At 44.1% G+C, this 21,245-nt stretch overlaps 1 protein-coding gene across 1 annotated transcript; it reads left to right on the plus strand.

Annotated features, from left to right (window-relative positions):
* Positions 1 to 16,576: 16,576 nt before the first annotated feature.
* On the plus strand, positions 16,577 to 21,119 carry si:ch1073-143l10.2 (uncharacterized protein LOC565165 homolog). The gene is made up of 8 exons (XM_046304476.1): positions 16,577 to 16,888; positions 17,277 to 17,377; positions 17,460 to 17,523; positions 17,627 to 17,708; positions 17,994 to 18,067; positions 18,250 to 18,501; positions 18,697 to 18,818; positions 20,848 to 21,119. Exons 1-8 carry the CDS (start codon positions 16,764 to 16,766, stop codon positions 20,904 to 20,906), a joined length of 879 nt encoding a protein of 292 aa, XP_046160432.1. The 5' UTR covers positions 16,577 to 16,763; the 3' UTR covers positions 20,907 to 21,119.
* Positions 21,120 to 21,245: the final 126 nt, after the last annotated feature.

Raw genomic sequence — 21,245 nt, forward strand, 5'->3', positions numbered from 1 at the left:
GGGAAGAGTGCCAAAACATTTCTGCAGCATTGAAGGTCCCCAAGAACACTATGGCCTCCATCATTCTTAAATGGATGACGTTTGGAACCACCAAGACTCGTCCTAGAGCTGGCTGCCCGGCCAAACTGAGCAATCAGGGGAGAAAGGCCTTCGTCAGGGAGGTGACCAAGAACCTGATGGTCCATCTGACAGAGCTCCAGGGTTCCTCTGTGGAGATGGGAGAACAACCATCTCTGTAGCAATCCACCAATCAGGCCTTTGAGGTACAGTGGCCAGACAAAAGCCGCTTCTCAGTGAAAGGCACATGAAATCAGTGGTGGAATTTTTATTTTTTTATTTTTTTATTTCACCTTTATTTAACCAGGTAGGCTAGTTGAGAACAGGTTCTCATTTGCAACTGCGACCTGGCCAAGATAAGCATAGCAGTGTGAACAGACAACACAGAGTTACACATGGAGTAAACAATTAACAAGTCAATAACACAGTAGAGAAAAAAAATAAGTACTCAATTGTCATACTTAAGTAAAAGTAAAGATACCTTAATAGAAAATGACTCAAGCAAAAGTGAAAGTCACCCAGTAAAATACTACTTGTGAAAGTCTAAAAGTATTTGGTTTTAAATATACTTAAATATAAAAAGTAAATGGAATTGCTCAAATGTACTTAAGTATCAAAAGTAAAAGTACAATTTAAACCATTTAAAATTCCTTATATTAAGCAAACCATACGGCACAATTGTTTTATTTATTTTTTTATTGACGGATAGCCAGGGGCACACTCCAACACTCAGACATAATTTACAAGCAAGTCCTTCAGATCAGAGGCAGTAGGGATGACCAGGGATGTTCTCTTGATAAGTGTGTGAATTGGACCATTTTCCTGGAAAAATGTAATGAGTACTTTTGGGTGTCAAGGAAAATGTATTGAGTAAAAGTATATTATTTTGTTTAGGAATGTAGTGAAGTAAAAGTAGAAGTTGGCAAAAATATAAATAGTAAAGTAGAGTACAGATACCCCCCAAAACAACTTAAGTAGTACTTTAAATCATCTTTAAGTACATCATCTTAAGTACTTTACACCACTGCATGAAAGCCAGCTTGAAGTTTGCGAAAAGGCACCTAAAGACACCTAAAGACTCTCAGACCATGAGAAACACGATTCTCTGTTCTGATCAAACCAAGATGTAACTATTTGGCCTGAATGCCAGGCGTCACGTCTGGAGGAAACCTGTCACCATCACTACAGTGAAGCATGGTTGTGGCAGCATCATGCTGTGGGGATCTTTTTCAACGGCAGGGACTGGGAGACTAGTCAGGATCGAGGCAAAGATGAACGGAGCAAAGTACAGAGAGATCCTTGATGAGATCCTTCGGGACAAGTCTCTGAATGTCCTTGACAAACATGTCTGGAGAGACCTGAAAATAGCTGTGCAGCAATGCTCCCCATCCAACCTGACAGAGCTTGAGAGGATATGCAGAGAATAATGGGAGAAACTCCACAAATACAGGTGTGCCAAGCTTGTAGCGTCATACCAAAGAAGACTTTACGCTGTAATCGCTGCCAAAGGTGTTTCAACAAAGTACTGAGATAAGGGTCTGAATACTTATGTAAATGTGAGAAGAAAAAAATCATATGTTTTTACTTTGTCATTATGGGATATTGTGTGTAGATTGCTGAGGGGAAAAAACAATTGAATCCATTTTTGAATAAAGCTGTAAGTAACATAAAAAGGTCTGAATACTTTCTGAATGCACTATATGTCATGTATGTACATGTACTTACCTGGAGTGTCTGAGGATGGCACTGTTACTGATTACTACATGTGATCATCTGCTTGTACTTGACCCATGAAGGTTGTTTATCTGACACTTCAAGTGTGCAATATATTCCATGATGTCAGAAGTCAAAAAGTAATATAAAGGAAAGCTCAACATTACAAAACATGGAACAAAAGAGACCACCAAATACCAAAAATTGGAGTGTAGATCCAGAAATTCAACCTTTAAATTAATCGCCAGTGGTATCAGAAAATTAAATGTGCCACTTTCTTGCATGTAGCCGGAAATGACGCAATCCCTGCTTCAGTGTGCAATATATTAAAATATCCATTTTACATAAAGAAATGCATGTATTTGTATTTAAAACATTTGTTGATATTGACAGTCAAAAACAATGCAAAGAAATCTAAATGCGTTATTCTGTGACAGGAAACAAACTAAGCCACCATTGCCATTAACATTTCCTGTAACAAAAACGGGGTAGTTGCATAAGAGGTAGATTACTGTAGGCTAATGACAGACACATTTCTACATAGCAAAATGGCAATTGCCCTAACTGTATGTTACTAAAGATATAGTAACCCTGCAGGGAGGAGATTTAGAATCTGCTGAATGAGAACATTTAGCTTATGAAGATCCAGCATGACCTCAGAGCTTCGTCCCAGTTTGACCTGGGTGTATTCTTCTCGGTTTAGGGCCATCTGGCAGTCTTTGTGGCCAGAGTATGTGGAACCCTTGTGTAGTTGTCCTGTTGCAACCTGAAGATTTAAAGGCAAGATCAATCAATCAATCAAATGTATTCATAAAGCCCTTTTTACCTCAGCCGATGTCACAAAGTGCTGTACAGAAACCCAGCCTAAACCACAAACAGCAAGCAATGCAGATGTAGAAGCACGGTGGCTAGGAAAAACTCCCTAGAACAGTCGGAACCTAGGAAGAAACCTAGAGGAACCAGGGACTGAGGGGTGGCCAGTCCTCCTCTGGCTGTGCCGAGTGGAGATTATAACAGAACATGGCCAAGATGTTCAAACGTTCAGAGATGACCACCAGGGTCAAATAATAATAATAATCACAGTGGTTGTAGAGGGTGCAACAGGTCAGCACCTCAGGAGTAAATGTCAGTTGGCTTTTCATAGCCGGTCATTCAGAGTTAGAGACAGTAGGTGCGGTAGAGAGAGTCCAAAACAGCAGGTCCAGGACAAGGGCAGCACGTCCAGTGAACAGGTCAGGGTTCCATAGCCACAGGCAGAACAGTTGAAACTGGAGCAGCAGCATGACCAGGTGGACTGGGGACAGCAAGGAGTCATCAGGCCAGGTAGTCCTGAGGCATGGTCCTAGGGCTCAGGTCCTCCGAGAGAAGAGAGAGAGAAAGAGAGAGAGGGAGAGAGGGAGAGAGAGAAGGAGAAAGAGAAAGTGAGAAAGAGAGAGAGAATTAGAGGGATCATACTTAAATTCACACAGGACACTGGATAAGACAGGATAAATACTCCAGATATAACAGACTGACCCTAGCCCCCCGACACATAAACTATTGTAGCATAAATACTGGAGACTGAGACAGGTGTGTGTGAGGGAGTTCTGAGAGCTGAGCTTAGTCTCTTGTTGAGCTGACATTGTGCATCTCCTTGGAAAGCTCCAGCACTAAGTTCCTGGAGGAGAGACCCTAACACACATCAGAGGTATATGGACAATGAGTTAGAATAGGTAGATAAATCAATATTAATCTTTGAGGGGAAATTCTGTTTTTTTTCCCCCTTGAAGATCAATATAGTATCTATATGTATATTTGTTATGCAGCAGTGCACATGATGCCTGACCTATACGTCCTCCAGAAAGAGGACACATGATGAAGATCGAGGAAATGGATGTTGTGTTCGAAACTGATGACAGCTCCGGTGAAAATGAAAGTACAGGGAGTGGGCTACAGTAAGTGAAAAACAAAGGAAGCAGAATAAGTAAAGTTTTGATGGAAACTAAGAAATCACTAGATGTGTTACCTGGGGGATCCATTTGAAGTCACGAGGGGTGTTATATATGCATTGGGTGAGTTTGCCGTCGGTGAGAGTCGCAAGAGCTGGTCTTATTCTGAATTTTGTTTGTCCGTGGAACAGAAGAAGCGTGCTTTGCACCTCAAAAATATTTTTGAATGGGTTGTTTTGAATGGGATTTCCAAAGCAGGGCGTCAAGGGTGTTATCCACGGCTAATAACTTTTGAAGAAAGCTTGAAGTGAGATTTGCTATGCGAATTGCATTGCCCCCTGCCACAACCCCTAGACGGGAGACGGGGGACTAACCTCCCCCAGGAAAATTATACTGTTTTAAAGCTAATTTCCTGCAATTCTACATACACTTGTCGAACATTCCGAAATCATGAGCATTAATATGGAGTTCAATGTACACTTGTCAAACATTCCAAAATCATGGGCATTAATATGGAGTTCTATGTACACTTGTCAAACATTCCAAAATCATGGGCATTAATATGGAGTTCTATGTACACTTGTCAAACATTCCAAAATCATGGGCATTAATATGGAGTTGGTCCCCCCTGTGCTGCTATAACAGCCTACACTCTTATGGGAAGGATTTCCACCTGTGGAGGCTCCTCGGAGGAGGAAGGGGAGGACCATTCTCCTCATTGAAATTCATAAAAATAAAAGTTATACTTTTTTGATAAAACTATACAAAATATATGCAGTACCAGTCAAAAGTTTGGACACACCTACTCATTTAAGGGTTTTTATTTGTATTATTTTCTACATTGTAGAATAATAGTGAAGAAATCAGAACTATGAAATAACACATGGAATAATGTAGTAACCCAAAAGGTGTTAAACAAATCAAATGATTTTGAATGATTTTCCAACAATCTGGAAGGAGGTCCCACATATGCTGAGCATTTGTTGGCTGCTTTTCCTTCAATCTGCCATCCAATTCATCCCAAACCATCTCAATTGGGTTGACGTCCTTTGATTGTAATATATAATAATAATATATATGCCATTTAGCAGACGCTTTTATCCAAAGCGACTTACAGTCATGTGTGCATACATTCTACGTATGGGTGGTCCCGGGGATCGAACCCACTACCCTGGCGTTACAAGCGCCATGCTCTACCAACTGAGCTACAGAACTCTCCAGGTCATCTGATGTAGCACTCCATCACTCAAATAGCCCTTAAACAGCCTGGAGATGTGTTGGGTTATTATCCTGTTGAAAAACAAATGATAGTCCCACTAAGCACAAACCAGATGTGATGGCATATTGCTGCAGAATGCTGTGGTAGCCATGCTGGTTAAGTGGGCCTTGAATTCTAAATAAATCACAGTGTCACCAGCAAAGCACCCCCTCACCACCCACACCTCCTCCTCAATGTTTCACAGTGAGAACCACATTTGCGGAGATCCCCAGTTCACCTATTCTGCATCTCACAAAGAACCAAAAATCTAATCAGACCAAGGACAGATTTCTGCTGGTCTAATGTCCATTGCTCATTTTTCTTGGCCCCAGCAAGTCTCTTCTTCTTATTGGTGTCCTTTAGTCGTGGTTTCTTTGCAGCAATTCGACCATGAAGGTCTGATCCACGCAGCCTCCTCTGAACAGTTTAAGTTGAGATGTCCTACTTGAACACTGTGAAGCATTTATTTGGGCTGCAATTTCTGAGGTTGGTAACTCTAATGAATGTATATTCTGCAGCAGAGGTAACTCTGAGTCTTCCTTTCCTGTGGCGGTCCTCATGAGAGCCAGTTTCATCGTTGCGCTTGATGGTTTTAACGACTGCACTTGAAGAAACTTTCAAAGTTTTAGAAATGTTCCGCATTGACTGACCTTCATGTCTTAAAGTAATGATGGACTATATTTTCTCTTTGCTTATTTAAGCTGTTCTCGCAATAATATGGATTTGGTCTTTTACCAAATAGGGCTGTCTTCTGTATACCACACCTACCTCGTCACAAGACAACTGATTGGCTCAAATGCATTAAGACGGAAAGAAATTCCACAAATGTACTTTTAACAAGGTACACATGTTAATTGAAATGCATTCCAGGAGACTACATCATGAAGCTGGTTGAGAGTGTCATGTTTGTCATTTATTATCATGTCTTGTCCCTGTGCTCCCCATTCTATTCGTTTCCCTCTGCTGGTCTTATTTGGTTCTTTCCCTCCTTCTATCCCTCTCTCTCCCCCTCCCTCTCTCACTCTCTCGCTCTCTCTTCTCTCTATCGTTCCGTTCCTGCTCCCAGCTGTTCCTATTCCCCTAATCATCATTTAGTCTTCCCACACCTGTTCCCGATCCTTTCCCCTGATTAGAGTCCCTATTTATTCCTTTGTGTTCCGTTCCTGTCCCGTCGGTTCCTTGTTTAGTATTCACCATGCTGTGATTGCGTTTCGCCCTGTCCTGTCGTGTTTTTGCTGTGATTGTGTATCGCCCTGTCCTGTCGTGTTTTTTGCCTTCATCAGATGCTGCGTGTGAGCAGGTGTCTCTGTCAACTACGGCCTGCGCCTACCCGAAGCGACCTGCAGTCTGTGGCCGCTTCTCCAGTTATTCCCCTCTACAGACTAGAGGATTTCTGTTATTCCCTGTTTGGACTTAAATAAACTCTGTTTCTGTTAAGTCGCTTTTGGGTCCTCTTTCACCTGCATGACAGAAGGAACCGACCAAAGAATGGACCCAGCGACTTCAGACGCTCGTTACACTGCCGTCGAGATCCAAGGAGCCATGCTCGGCAGACACGAGCAGGAATTGTCTGCTGCTCGCCATGCCGTGGAGAACCTGGCCGCTCAGGTTTCCGACCTCTCTGGACAGTTCCAGAGTCTACGTCTCGTGCCACCTGTTACTTCCTGGCCTGCCGAGCCTCCAGAACCTAGGGTTAATAACCCACCTTGCTACTCCGGGCAGCCCACTGAGTGCCGCTCCTTTCTCACGCAGTGTGAGATTGTGTTCTCTCTCCAACCCAACACATACTCTAGAGAGAGAGCTCGGGTTGCTTACGTCATTTCACTCCTTACTGGCCGGGCTCGAGAATGGGGCACAGCTATCTGGGAGGCAAGGGCTGATTGCTCTAACAAATTCCAGAACTTTAAAGAGGAGATGATTCGGGTTTTTGACCGTTCAGTTTTTGGTGGGGAGGCTTCTAGGGCCCTGGCTTCCTTATGCCAAGGTGAACGGTCCATAACGGATTATTCTATTGAGTTTCGCACTCTTGCTGCCTCTAGTGAGTGGAACGAGCCGGCGCTGCTCGCTCGTTTTCTGGAGGGACTCCACGCAGTGGTTAAGGATGAGATTCTCTCCCGGGAGGTTCCTTCAGATGTGGACTCTTTGATTGCTCTCGCCATCCGCATAGAACGACGGGTAGATCTTCGTCACCGGGCTCGTGGAAGAGAGCTCGCATCAACGGTGTTTCCCTGCTCCGCATCGCAACCATCTCCCTCCTCTGGCTTTGAGACTGAGCCCATGCAGCTGGGAGGGATTCGCATCTCGAATAAGGAGAGGGAACGGAGGATCACCAACCGCCTGTGCCTCTATTGCGGAGTTGCTGGACATTTTGTTAATTCATGTCCAGTAAAAGCCAGAGCTCATCTGTAAGCGGAGGGCTACAGGTGAGCGCAACTACTCAAGTCTCTCCATCAAAGTCCTGTACTACTTTGTCGGTCCACCTACGCTGGACCGGTTCGGGTGCTACATGTAGTGCCTTGATAGACTCTGGGGCTGAGGGTTGTTTCATGGACGAAGCATGGGTTCGGAAACATGACATTCCTTTCAGAGAGTTAGAGAAGCCTACGCCCATGTTCGCCTTAGATGGTAGTCATCTTCCCAGTATCAGATTTGAGACACTACCTTTAACCCTCACAGTATCTGGTAACCACAGTGAGACTATTTCTTTTTTGATTTTCCGTTCACCGTTTACACCTGTTGTTTTGGGTCATCCCTGGCTAGTATGTCATAATCCTTCTATTAATTGGTCTAGTAATTCTATCCTATCCTGGAACGTTTCTTGTCATGTGAAGTGTTTAATGTCTGCCATCCCTCCCGTTTCTTCTGTCCCTACTTCTCAGGAGGAACCTGGCGATTTGACAGGAGTGCCGGAGGAATATCATGATCTGCGCACGGTCTTCAGTCGGTCCCGAGCCAACTCCCTTCCTCCTCACCGGTCGTATGATTGTAGTATTGATCTCCTTCCGGGGACCACTTCTCCTCGAGGTAGACTATACTCTCTGTCGGCTCCCGAACGTAAGGCTCTCGAGGATTATTTGTCTGTGTCTCTTGACGCCGGTACCATAGTGCCTTCTTCTTCTCCGGCCGGGGCGGGGTTCTTTTTTGTTAAGAAGAAGGACGGTACTCTGCGCCCCTGCGTGGATTATCGAGGGCTGAATGACATAACGGTTAAGAATCGTTATCCGCTTCCCCTTATGTCATCAGCCTTCGAGATTCTGCAGGGAGCCAGGTGCTTTACTAAGTTGGACCTTCGTAACGCTTACCATCTCGTGCGCATCAGAGAGGGGGACGAGTGGAAAACGGCGTTTAACACTCCGTTAGGGCATTTTGAGTACCGGGTTCTGCCGTTCGGTCTCGCCAATGCGCCAGCTGTTTTTCAGGCATTAGTTAATGATGTTCTGAGAGACATGCTGAACATTTTTGTTTTTGTCTATCTTGACGATATCCTGATTTTTTCTCCGTCACTCGAGATTCATGTTCAGCACGTTCGACGTGTTCTACAGCGCCTTTTAGAGAATTGTCTCTACGTAAAGGCTGAGAAGTGCTCTTTTCATGTCTCCTCCGTTACTTTTCTCGGTTCCGTTATTTCCGCTGAAGGCATTCAGATGGATTCCGCTAAGGTCCAAGCTGTCAGTGATTGGCCCGTTCCAAGGTCACGTGTCGAGTTGCAGCGCTTTTTAGGTTTCGCTAATTTCTATCGGCGTTTCATTCGTAATTTCGGTCAAGTTGCTGCCCCTCTCACAGCTCTTACTTCTGTCAAGACGTGTTTTAAGTGGTCCGGTTCCGCCCAGGGAGCTTTTGATCTTCTAAAAGAACGTTTTACGTCCGCTCCTATCCTCGTTACTCCTGACGTCACTAGACAATTCATTGTCGAGGTTGACGCTTCAGAGGTAGGCGTGGGAGCCATTCTATCCCAGCGCTTCCAGTCTGACGATAAGGTTCATCCTTGCGCTTATTTTTCTCATCGCCTGTCGCCATCTGAGCGCAACTATGATGTGGGTAACCGTGAACTGCTCGCCATCCGCTTAGCCCTAGGCGAATGGCGACAGTGGTTGGAGGGGGCGACCGTTCCTTTTGTCGTTTGGACAGACCATAAGAACCTTGAGTACATCCGTTCTGCCAAACGACTTAATGCCCGTCAAGCTCGTTGGGCGTTGTTTTTCGCTCGTTTCGAGTTTGTGATTTCTTACCGTCCGGGTAGCAAGAACACCAAGCCTGATGCCTTATCCCGTCTGTTTAGTTCTTCTGTGGCTTCTACTGATCCCGAGGGGATTCTTCCTTATGGGCGTGTTGTCGGGTTAACAGTCTGGGGAATTGAAAGACAGGTTAAGCAAGCACTCACGCACACTGCGTCGCCGCGCGCTTGTCCTAGTAACCTCCTTTTCGTTCCTGTTTCCACTCGTCTGGCTGTTCTTCAGTGGGCTCACTCTGCCAAGTTAGCTGGTCATCCCGGTGTTCGAGGCACTCTTGCGTCTATTCGCCAGCGCTTTTGGTGGCCGACTCAGGAGCGTGACACGCGCCGTTTCGTGGCTGCTTGTTCGGACTGCGCGCAGACTAAGTCGGGTAACTCTCCTCCTGCCGGTCGTCTCAGACCGCTCCCCATTCCTTCTCGACCATGGTCTCACATTGCCTTAGACTTCATTACCGGTCTGCCTTTGTCTGCGGGGAAGACTGTGATTCTGACGGTTGTCGATAGGTTCTCTAAGGCGGCACATTTCATTCCCCTCGCTAAACTTCCTTCCGCTAAGGAGACGGCACAAATCATTATTGAGAATGTATTCAGAATTCATGGCCTCCCGTTAGACGCCGTTTCAGACAGAGGCCCGCAATTCACGTCACAGTTTTGGAGGGAGTTCTGTCGTTTGATTGGTGCGTCCGTCAGTCTCTCTTCCGGGTTTCATCCCCAGTCTAACGGTCAAGCAGAGAGGGCCAATCAGACGATTGGTCGCATACTACGCAGCCTTTCTTTCAGAAACCCTGCGTCTTGGGCAGAACAGCTCCCCTGGGCAGAATACGCTCACAATTCGCTTCCTTCGTCTGCTACCGGGTTATCTCCGTTTCAGAGTAGTCTGGGTTACCAGCCTCCTCTGTTCTCATCCCAGCTTGCCGAGTCCAGCGTTCCCTCCGCTCAAGCGTTTGTCCAACGTTGTGAGCGCACCTGGAGGAGGGTGAGGTCTGCACTTTGCCGTTACAGGGCACAGACGGTGAGAGCCGCCAATAAACGCAGGATTAAGAGTCCAAGGTATTGTTGCGGCCAGAGAGTGTGGCTTTCCACTCGCAACCTTCCTCTTACGACAGCTTCTCGTAAGTTGACTCCGCGGTTCATTGGTCCGTTCCGTGTCTCCCAGGTCGTCAATCCTGTCGCTGTGCGACTGCTTCTTCCGCGACATCTTCGTCGCGTCCATCCTGTCTTCCATGTCTCCTGTGTTAAGCCCTTTCTTCGCACCCCGTTCGTCTTCCCTCCCCCCTCCCGTCCTTGTCGAGAGCGCACCTATTTACAAGGTACATAAGATCATGGACATGCGTTCTCGGGGACGGGGTCACCAATACTTAGTGGATTGGGAGGGTTACGGTCCTGAGGAGAGGAGTTGGGTTCCGTCTCGGGACGTGCTGGACCGTTCACTCATCGATGATTTCCTCCGTTGCCGCCAGGATTCCTCCTCGAGTGCGCCAGGAGGCGCTCGGTGAGTGGGGGTACTGTCATGTTTGTCATTTATTATCATGTCTTGTCCCTGTGCTCCCCATTCTATTCGTTTCCCTCTGCTGGTCTTATTTGGTTCTTTCCCTCCTTCTATCCCTCTCTCTCCCCCTCCCTCTCTCACTCTCTCGCTCTCTCTTCTCTCTATCGTTCCGTTCCTGCTCCCAGCTGTTCCTATTCCCCTAATCATCATTTAGTCTTCCCACACCTGTTCCCGATCCTTTCCCCTGATTAGAGTCCCTATTTATTCCTTTGTGTTCCGTTCCTGTCCCGTCGGTTCCTTGTTTAGTATTCACCATGCTGTGATTGCGTTTCGCCCTGTCCTGTCGTGTTTTTGCTGTGATTGTGTATCGCCCTGTCCTGTCGTGTTTTTTGCCTTCATCAGATGCTGCGTGTGAGCAGGTGTCTCTGTCAACTACGGCCTGCGCCTACCCGAAGCGACCTGCAGTCTGTGGCCGCTTCTCCAGTTATTCCCCTCTACAGACTAGAGGATTTCTGTTATTCCCTGTTTGGACTTAAATAAACTCTGTTTCTGTTAAGTCGCTTTTGGGTCCTCTTTCACCTGCATGACAGAGAGAATGCCAAGAATGTGCAAAGCTGTCATCAAGACAAATTTACATTTACATTTAAGTCATTTAGCAGACGCTCTTATCCAGAGCGACTTACAAATTGGTGCATTCACCTTATGACATCCAGTGGAACAGCCACTTTACAATAGTGCATCTAAATATTTTAAGGGGGGAGGGGGGGTGAGAAGGATTACTTTATCCTATCCTAAGTATTCCTTAAAGAGGTGGGGTTTCAGGTGTCTCCGGAAGGTGGTGATTGACTCCGCTGTCCTGGCGTCGTGAGGGAGTTTGTTCCACCATTGGGGAGCCAGAGCAGCGAACAGTTTTGACTGGGCTGAGCGGGAACTGTACTTCCTCCGTGGTAGGGAGACGAGCAGGCCAGAGGTGGATGAACGCAGTGCCCTTATTTGGGTGTAGGGCCTGATCAGAGCCTGGAGGTACTGAGGTGCCGTTCCCCTCACAGCTCCGTAGGCAAGCACCATGGTCTTGTAGCGGATGCGAGCTTCAACTGGAAGCCAGTGGAGAGAGCGGAGGAGCGGGGTGACGTGAGAGAACTTGGGAAGGTTGAACACTAGACGGGCTGCGGCGTTCTGGATGAGTTGTAGGGGTTTAATGGCACAGGCAGGGAGCCCAGCCAACAGCGAGTTGCAGTAATCCAGACGGGAGATGACAAGTGCCTGGATTAGGACCTGCGCCGCTTCCTGTGTGAGGCGAATGGTGGCTACTTTGAAGAATCTCAAATATATAATATATTTTTATTTGTTTAACACATTTTTTGGTTACTATATATTCACATAAGTGTTATTTCATAGTTTTGATATCTTCACTATTATTATACAATGTAGAAAATAGTCCAAGTAAAGAAAACCCTTGAATGAGTAGGTGTGTCCAAATTTTTGACTGGTACTGTGTGTCACCAAATAATTGATTAAAACACACTGTTTTGTAATGAAGAGCTACAGTGTCCTCAACAGCAATCTGTAGGACATCACCATGGTGTAGTCGGACGACAGCTAGCTTCCGTTCTCCTTTGGGTACATTGACTTCAATACAATACCTAGGAGACTCATGGTCCTCACCCCCTTCCATAGTAATTATGACAACTTCTGGAGGACGTCCTCCAACCTATCAGAGCTCTTGCAGCATGAACTGACATATTGTCCATCCAATCAAAGATCAGACAATTAATCTAGTACTGAAAGCATAAGATACAGCTAGCTAGAACTGCAGTGCATAAAATGTGGTGAGTAGTTGACTCAAAGAGAAAGACAATAGTTGAACAGTTTTGAACAAATGAATTTCTTCCAAAATGAAGCGAGAGAGAAAGAAATTTTTTTTCACTTTCATTTTCACTCACTGTAGATAGCTAGTTTAGCATACTCAAAAGCCCTGCTCAAACAGACAAACAATTATTGTGCTGATGTTACTTCCAGAGGCAGTTTGGAACTAGGTAGTGGGTGTTGCAACCGAGGACAGATGATTTTTATGCGCTTCAGCAGTCGGCGGTCCCATTCTGTGAGTTTGTGTGGCCTACCACTTCGCGGCTGAGCAATTGTTGCTCCTAGACGTTTCCATTTCGCAATAACAGCACTTACAATTGACAGTGTCGGCTGTAGCAGGGCAGAAATTTGATGAACTGACTTGTTGGAAAGGTGGCATCCTGTGACGGTGCCACGTTGAAAGTCACTGAGCACTTCAGTAAGGCCATTCTACTACCAATGTTTGTCTGTGGAGAATGCATGGCTGTGTGCTTGAATTTTATACTGTCAGCAACTGGTGTGGTTGAACTAGCCGAGTCCACTAATGTTAAGGGGTGTCCACATACTTTTGTGTATATATATAGTCTACCTGAGGAAGTAGCTGAAGTGATTGATGGGCGTCGACTGTCCTGTATGGAGTAAGGAATGTGGCAGATGAATAAGAAATAGTTGGGTAACATAGATAATTAAGATGTTTTATTTGCATAATATGCTTATGTGAGATTCTTGTCATTTGGACTATAGTGTTGGCAGTTTCACTTTTCCCTAAACTGAGGCTCAGTCACTTGGGGCCCAGAGAGGGGAGAGGTCAGGCTTGTCTTTCACATGTCCCTGGTGCTATGCAAAATATCAGAAAGGGAAGAGGACAGAATGGAACATTGTCTTCATATGTGAATGTGTCTTTACCTATTCTTAAACCATGTGAAGGGATGGCGTGATTAATGGGGAACCAATTACTTGTCTCCACAATGTCTGCGCCAGTCACTCCCTCCTTTTCCCATTGGGGGGAGGTGTATGGCAGTGTCTGGAAACATTGTATGTCCTCTCTGATCTTACACTTATCCTGGGATAGTGTATGGCCAAGAGGCTCACTCCCCTCAGTGAGCTTGTCCAGGAGTGGGGTCAAGAGGGGGTTTACTTGAGATGGGAGAATCTAGAGTTGATAATTGATATATGCCATTGGATGAGTTGGTGTTTTTGTACTATGAAGTACCAGGAACGAGACTAGAACCTCGTCTGAGGGACCAAACTGAACGATAATTTATAGCGAATGTTATCTGGCTAAGGGATACTCCTTTCTCAAGAAAAAGTATTTCTTTGTGAACAGTTCCTAAGATCTGTCATGTAAGTTGAGAGGGGTTTATCTTGGCTATAAAAGATCTTTGTATTTTTCTGTAGTCACTTCTCAACGGTTCATTAGAAATAGTGAATTGTTTAAAGTCAAATGCTATTGAAAAGCTTATTATTAAAGATATAGTTTAAGTATAACTCTGACTGGTGTGTAGTTTGTAACGCTCCTCATTTGGTAAAGCAGAAATATGCCACCACAGGAAACCCACTTCTTGCATGTTTTTTTTTTTTGATGAGTCCCTCCCTTCTTTATGACATATCCTTTTAGAGTTTTTGCACAAGCCACTTCAGTGTTATACAACAGTGGGCAACATTCTCCACAATTCTTTATTTTACTGTTAATATTACAGAACCTGTTTTTGATTCAGAACTTAATATATCAACAAAAAAAATGTAATGAAAAAATGAACAGAAATGACATTGACAAAGTTATTGACACCCTAGATTTAAAATTTGGTAGCACAGCCTTTGGTCAAAATAACTGCAATCCAGCACTTCCTATAGCCATCGATGAGCTTCCTGTACCTCTGTACTGGCAGTTTGGCCCACTTCTCTTGTGCAAACTTCTCCAGTTCTCCCAGATTTGAAGGGTGCTTTCTCCCAACTGTTGTTTTCAAATCTCTCCACAAGTTTTTGAATGGGAATTAGATCAAATCAAATCAAATTTTATTTGTCACACATACACATGGTTAGCAGATGTTAATGCGAGTGTAGCGAAATGCTTGTGCTTCTAGTTCCGACAATGCAGTGATAACCAACAAGTAATCTAACTAACAATTCCAAAACTACTGTCTTATACACAGTGTAAGGGGATAAGGAACATGTACATAAGGATATATGAATGAGTGATGGTACAGAGCAGCATACAGTAGATGGTATCGAGTACAGTATATACATATGAGATGAGTGTGTAGACAAAGTAAACAAAGTGGCATAGTTAAAGTGGCTAGTGATACATGTGTTACATAAGGATGCAGTCGATGTTGTAGAGTACAGTATATACATATGTATATGAGATGAATAATGTAGGGTAAGTAACATTATATAAGGTAGCATTGTTTAAAGTGGCTAGTGATATATTTACATCATTTCCCATCAATTCCCATTATTAAAATGGCTGGAGTTGGGTCAGTGTCAATGACAGTGTGTTGGCAGCAGCCACTCAATGTTAGTGGTGGCTATTTAACAGTCTGGTCTCATTGCTGGCCACTTCAGAACAGTCCAGTGGTTTGTCTTGAACCATTCCTGGGTGCTTTTTGAAGTGTGTTTGGGGTCATTGTCCTACTTGAAGACCCATAACCTTCGACAGAGACCCACCTCACTGAATCTTTGTTATTTTCTTTGAAGGTTTCATTGTGTTTTCTGTAAACATAGATGGTGTGCTTCACCAAAAAGCTCTAATTTGGTCTCATCTGTCCACAGGACATTCTCCCAGAAGGATTTTGGCATGTTCAGGTGTGTTTTGGCAAATAGCAGTCAGGCCTTCTTATGTCTCTCTCGGCAGTGTGGTCCTCCTGGGTCTCCTACCATATCCTCCTTTCATTGAGTTGGCGATGTATGGTGCGAGTTGTGTCTGAAGGTCAGCTTGAATCTGTGTGGCAATTGATCAAGGTGCTTTCTCCATCATAAGAACAATCCTTCGCTGCAAATTTCCATCAAGCTTTCTCTTGCGGCCACGTTCAGGGAGGTTGGCTACTGTGGCATGGGCCTTAAACTTCTTGATAACCTTACATACGGTGGAAACAGGAACATCAAGTTCCCTGGAGATGGACTTTTAACCTTGAGATTGTCCATCCTTGGCTACAATCTTGTGTCTGACCTCCTCAGATAATTCTCTGGCTTTCTTTCTTTTCTCCATCCTCATTGTGGCACAAAAGAGGAGAATGAGTCCTTTCCTTTATTAAAACTGGTTGAATGAGGGATTTTTATATTGCAGGCACCTGCAACTCACCACAGGTAAGTTCAATTCCAAATCAAAGGAGAATCACCTGCTTGAAATCTAATTGTCCGGGTCATTTTAGGATTTCTTTGTTGAATAAACTAACATTTAGTAAATTATTCCATTTTTTTTTCAACTGCAAACCAAATACATAAATATGCTGATACCAAAATATGTTTTAATTTTAAAAGTTTTCTGGGAAAAAAATTGCATTATTTCAAAAAAGTGCAAGGGTGCAAATATTTTTGGCTACGACAGTAAATGCAAAATATTTGGTCATGTATCAAGTGTATGCAGACGGGAAGAATATTCTGTGCCAGTTGAGAATATATACTGCAACATTGGTGGCAAACATATGCCTTATTTCCCGGATTGCCCTGTTAGGGTGAAGGAGACAGGTGGCAAGAGTAAGGGCTTTCCAGCGTGTCTCCTATCTGAAGGCGGTGAGAAGATTTGAAGGAGCGTGAGAAGACAGTGATAACTGAGCCTACACAAGTGAACGTTTCTCGGCTACCAAGGAATCCTGATATATTACATGTTAAATATATTACATGTGGACTTTGTAGTATATTTTTGCAATGCTGATAAACTACACAGCACAAACGAAGATGAAATCTGAGAAATTGAAGTCATTGTGAGTGCAGCAGAACACATTGGAACTCAATGTGTTAACATCCGATACATTGCAAGAAATCCTGACAAATGATGTTCCACCCTTACAGGTGCCTGTGTAGGGATGTGACTGAAGGAAGTGACCATTTTGTATGTAATTTTATGTGTCTATTTTTGTATGTTGTATGATTTCGTTGTCGTTTTTCCCCTTCCTACATTTGATATCTTTCTATAGTTTACCTCCCCTACAGTAGGTGGCGGCATGCACCTATAGGATTGTTTGCGGACCGCCATAATACTGCGGGAAGAAGACATCCTGTTGCAGCTGAGCCCAGACAGCCATGAGTAGCAGTGCGTTTGCTTTGATATGTATACGGTGCATTCTTTTTCTCCGCATCCTCAGTCCTGTTGAAGTTTGTGAGCACAGCCCTGCAACTGCAAGCAATCATTCATCAGCGCAGCTAAGGTTAGCGCATACATTCGTGTGTGAATTTCAGATACAAGTATGTTGCTGGTAAGACAAAGACAGAATGACCTGGTACAACAGCAACATTAGCTAATTAATTTATCCACTGGATCAATTGTACTGTTGTATAAACTGACGCCCAGGCAAATAGCTTGTTTGTTTTGTCAGTGTATGTTTTACCACAGGCACTCTTGGGTTTGACTGCCACTGAATTGAATGTGAAGTGTGGAGGGATTAAAATATCACAAAGTTAAGTGATAGACTGGACTTCTCACAGAAAGTTTTATGTCGTGGCAGAGGCAGTGTTCATTCAAGGTTTCTTGCCAATTTAAAGTTTTTCAATTGTATCAACAATCGCAACCTCGAACAAGGCGTTTTACATTTTCAGAGAAAAGACCGCAATGGAAGGGTGGAAGAGTCACGTGCGCGCTAGACTGTTCCAGAGAGATTGTACACAAAAGGACCCATTCAGTGGTATCTTTAACACCTGTAAGTTGTCGGAGATATCTGTGTATTGATGACATTTGAATCATTAGTTCTTTGACAACATATTGTGATTGTCTCTTTTCAGTGTCCGAGCTAGCGGAACAGCTTGATTTACGGGATACACTTTGGGATGAGGTACAGAGACCCAGGTAGGACAATGGCAACACCTAGGGAAAATGCTGAGTTTTGCAAATGTGTTGCAAACAATGATTTGAAGAATATTCTCTAAAGATGTGTCAATATTTCCCACAGTTCTGAAGGAGATGTTGGGCTGACGGTTGACCACAGAGAACTATACCTCCAGCTCAGAGAGAGTGAACATATAACAGAAAAGGTGACTTAAAATTATCTTACTGGATCCAGTCACCATTTTCAAGATGATTGTGCACTTTTTCACATGTTGTGGAAAGGGAGGTGTGTATGTGTGATACTGTTACATTAAGGTTCTACGTCATCCTATCAGTTGGATTCTCTGATGTCTTGTGCTGCTTCTGGCAACCCCAGCCCTCACATAGATTACTCACATAATAGCCTTGTACACAGGTGAGTGATTGTTTATCATATTTTTGACCTGCTCTTACTAGTCCAATTGTCTTCTTCTCCTCTTATTCCTCCCCAGCTCTCTCAGACAGTCTCTGACCTGACCACCGTCATGTACCTGAAAGATGCTGAGCTTCAATACTGCCACTCACAGTAAGTGATCAACCAATGAGATCTGTTTATACATTAATGTTATGTTACAGTATCTATATGGTTTAATAATGCATCCATGAAATGTTCTACAAAGATGATGCATGAAACTGAGGCATCATAAGTTGTGAGGTTGTCTGATGTCTGATATAAGCTTACAGACTCCTGTCACCATCTTCTATTAGAGTCTCCCGCTATCGGAAGGAAGCTGTCACTCAAACCAGGGAGGCCAACCTTCTGCAGGCCAGCCTATCAGAATTTGAGTTTGCATTGGCGAGCCAATCAGAGGAGTTGGCAGCTCTGCGGTTGGAGCAGCGGGAGCTGAAGGAGGGGCTTGCAGCGGCCTGGAGAGAGAAAGAAGAGCTTCTGGAGCGATGGATGGATGAGAAGAAGGAGGAAGCGGAGAGGGTGAACAGGCACAATGACACACAGGAAAGGTGATAGACCAAGGGTTCTGGACTTAGTGTGAATATTTTATTTTGAAAATGTATTTTCCCATCTAAATTAAACCCCTATCCCCTTCCCCTAGTGGTAAACTAATATGTATAAAGGGTTGGGGCTAAGAGAAAAGTGGTGGTGTTAAGTACTGGACTTAGACATAGGTACAGTATTTGAATGCTTTTTCTCACCAGGTGGCATCGTTTCACCCGGCGACTCAACAAGCATCACCGTAGAGAGATGCTGCGACCATGTGAGCAGACCAACTCCTGGACGACTGGTAGGCCTACAACTGAACCAGCAACCACCATACAGAGTAAGACTTCCAATAGCCTCAAATGATCCTCATTGGGTGGTAGCTATTGTAGATCTTTATGCATACTCTAATCACAGTGATATACAGTGCCTTCTGAAGGTTTTCAGACCCCATGACTTTTTTTTATTTTTTATGTTGGCCTTATTTTACAATTGATTTAAATAGCTTTTTTTCAATCTCCACACAATACCCCATAATGACAAAGCAAAAACAGTTTTTTATGCATTTTTGCTAATTTATAATAATAAAAAACCTGGAATCTCACATTTAAGTATTCAGACCCTTTACTCAGTACTTTGTTGAAGCACCTTTAGCAGTTTCTACAGCCTCGAGTCTTCTTCAGTATGACACTACAGGCTTGGCACACCTGTATTTAGGGAGTTTCTCCCATTCTTCTCTACAGATCCTCTCAAGATTTGTCAGGTTGGATGGGGAGCGTTGCTGCACAGTTATTTTCAGGTCTCTCCAGAAATGGTAGATCGGGTTCAAGTCCAGGCTCTGGTTGGGCCACTCAAGGACATTCAGAGACTTGTCCCGAAGCCACTCCTGCGTTGTCTTGGCTGTGTGCTTCAGGTCGTTGTCCTGTTGGAAGATGAACCTTCATCCCAGTCTGAGAACCTGCTCCAGAGTGCTCAGGACTTCATCAAGGATCTCTCTACTTTGCTTTGTTAATCTTTGCCTTGATCCTGACTAGTCTCCAGTCCCTGCTGCTGAAAAACATCCCCACAGAATGATGCTGCCACCACAATGCTTCACTGTAGGGATGGTGCTAGGTTTCCTCCGGACGTGATGCTTGGCATTCAGGCCAAATATTTCAATCTTGATTTCATCAGACCAGAGAATCTTGTTTCTCATGGTCTGAGTCTTTAGGTGCCTTTTGGCAGACTCCAAGTGGGCTGTCATGTGCCTTTTACTGAGGAGTGGCTTCTGTCTGGCCACTCACCATAAAGGCCTGATTGGTGGAGTGCTGCGGAGATGGTTGTCCTTCTGGAAGGTTCTCCCATCTCTACAGAGGAACTCTAAATCTCTGTCAGTGACCATTGGGTTCTTGGTCACCTCTCTGACCAAGGCCCTTCTCCCCCGATTACTCAGTTTGGCTGGGCAGCCAGCTCTAGGAAGAGTCTTGGTAGTTCCAAACTTATTCAAGAATGATGGTGGCCACTGTGTTCTTGGGGACCTTCAATGCTGCAGACATATTTTGGTAACTTTTCCCAGATCTGAGCCTCGACAAAATCATGTCCCTGAGCTCTACGGACAATTCCTTCAACCTCATGGCTTTGTTTTTGCTGTGACATTCACTGTCAAATGTGGGACCTTTTACAGGCAGGTGTGTGCCTTTCTAAATCATGGCCAATCAATTGAATTTACCACAGGTGGACTCCAAACAAGTTGTAAACATCAAGGATGATTGCACACATGACTGTAAGTCGCTTTGGATAAAAGCGTCTGCTAAATGGCATTTATTATTATTATTATTATTATGATCAATAGACACAGGGTGCACCTGAGCTCAATTTGAGTTTCATAGCAAAGGGTCTGAATAGTTATGTAAATAAGTTATTTTCCCCAAAAAATTCTACATTTGGTAAAATTTCGAAACCTGTTTTTGCTTTCTTTATGGACGGCAAGTAGCCTAGTGGTTAGTGTTGTGCCGGTAACTGAAAGGTTGCTAGATTGAATCCCAGAGCTGACAAGGTATAAATCTGTCACTCTGCCCCTGAACAAGGCAGTTAACCCACTGTTCCTAGGCCGTCATTGTAAAATAAGAATTTGTTCTTAACTGACTTGCCTAGTTAAACAAAGGTTAAATAAAAAAAATGGGGTATTGTGTGTAGATTCCTGAGATTTATTTATTTAATCCATTTTAGAATAAGGCTAAAACGGAACATTTAGTTTAAGTCAGGGGTTCTGAATACTTTCCCGAAGGCATTGTATGTGACGTGTGTTTAACTGTCCATACTCCTGAAACACACAGCAGTGGCAGGCACACTCTTGTGTCCCAACTAATGTCAATGTCTGCTTTGATCAGAGGAGGGTGGTGCACACTGCCCAGGATGGACCTTTTATCCCAAAAGCCTCCAGCACTGATACACTCCTTCCTGTAAGACACACTGAAAAAAACTAGACCTTGAATGTGACTTTTTTGTGTATATATTGAAGGATATTTGAATGTGGGCTTTTAATCAATACTGTTGTGAATTTCAGATACGGTATGTATAGGCTTGTAAATTAGTACCCAAGACCTAACTCAATGTTTTCAAATACCATGAGAATAAAGTAACTGTTCAGTCATATTTTTCACTAAAACACCTGTCCTGTGACTGCAATGCTTCCTGCTTTCGTGTGTGACTGTCTTTTTCAAAAGTCACTCGCAGTCTCAGAGGAGCAAAGTAGGTATGTGTCAGTGGCACTAAGACCCAAATGGTG

Source organism: Oncorhynchus gorbuscha, linkage group LG16 (assembly GCF_021184085.1).
Source record: "Oncorhynchus gorbuscha isolate QuinsamMale2020 ecotype Even-year linkage group LG16, OgorEven_v1.0, whole genome shotgun sequence".
Classification (NCBI taxonomy): domain Eukaryota; kingdom Metazoa; phylum Chordata; class Actinopteri; order Salmoniformes; family Salmonidae; genus Oncorhynchus; species Oncorhynchus gorbuscha.

Bases quoted from the DNA above. Each gene is read 5' to 3' on its own strand.
- si:ch1073-143l10.2 (XM_046304476.1), top strand. From the start codon at position 16,764: ATGAGTAGCAGTGCGTTTGCTTTGATATGTATACGGTGCATTCTTTTT. The intron at 17,378-17,459 runs GTAAGTTGTCGG...GTCTCTTTTCAG, and splicing joins CAGTGGTATCTTTAACACCT to TGTCCGAGCTAGCGGAACAG. The intron at 17,709-17,993 runs GTGACTTAAAAT...ATTCCTCCCCAG, and splicing joins GTGAACATATAACAGAAAAG to CTCTCTCAGACAGTCTCTGA.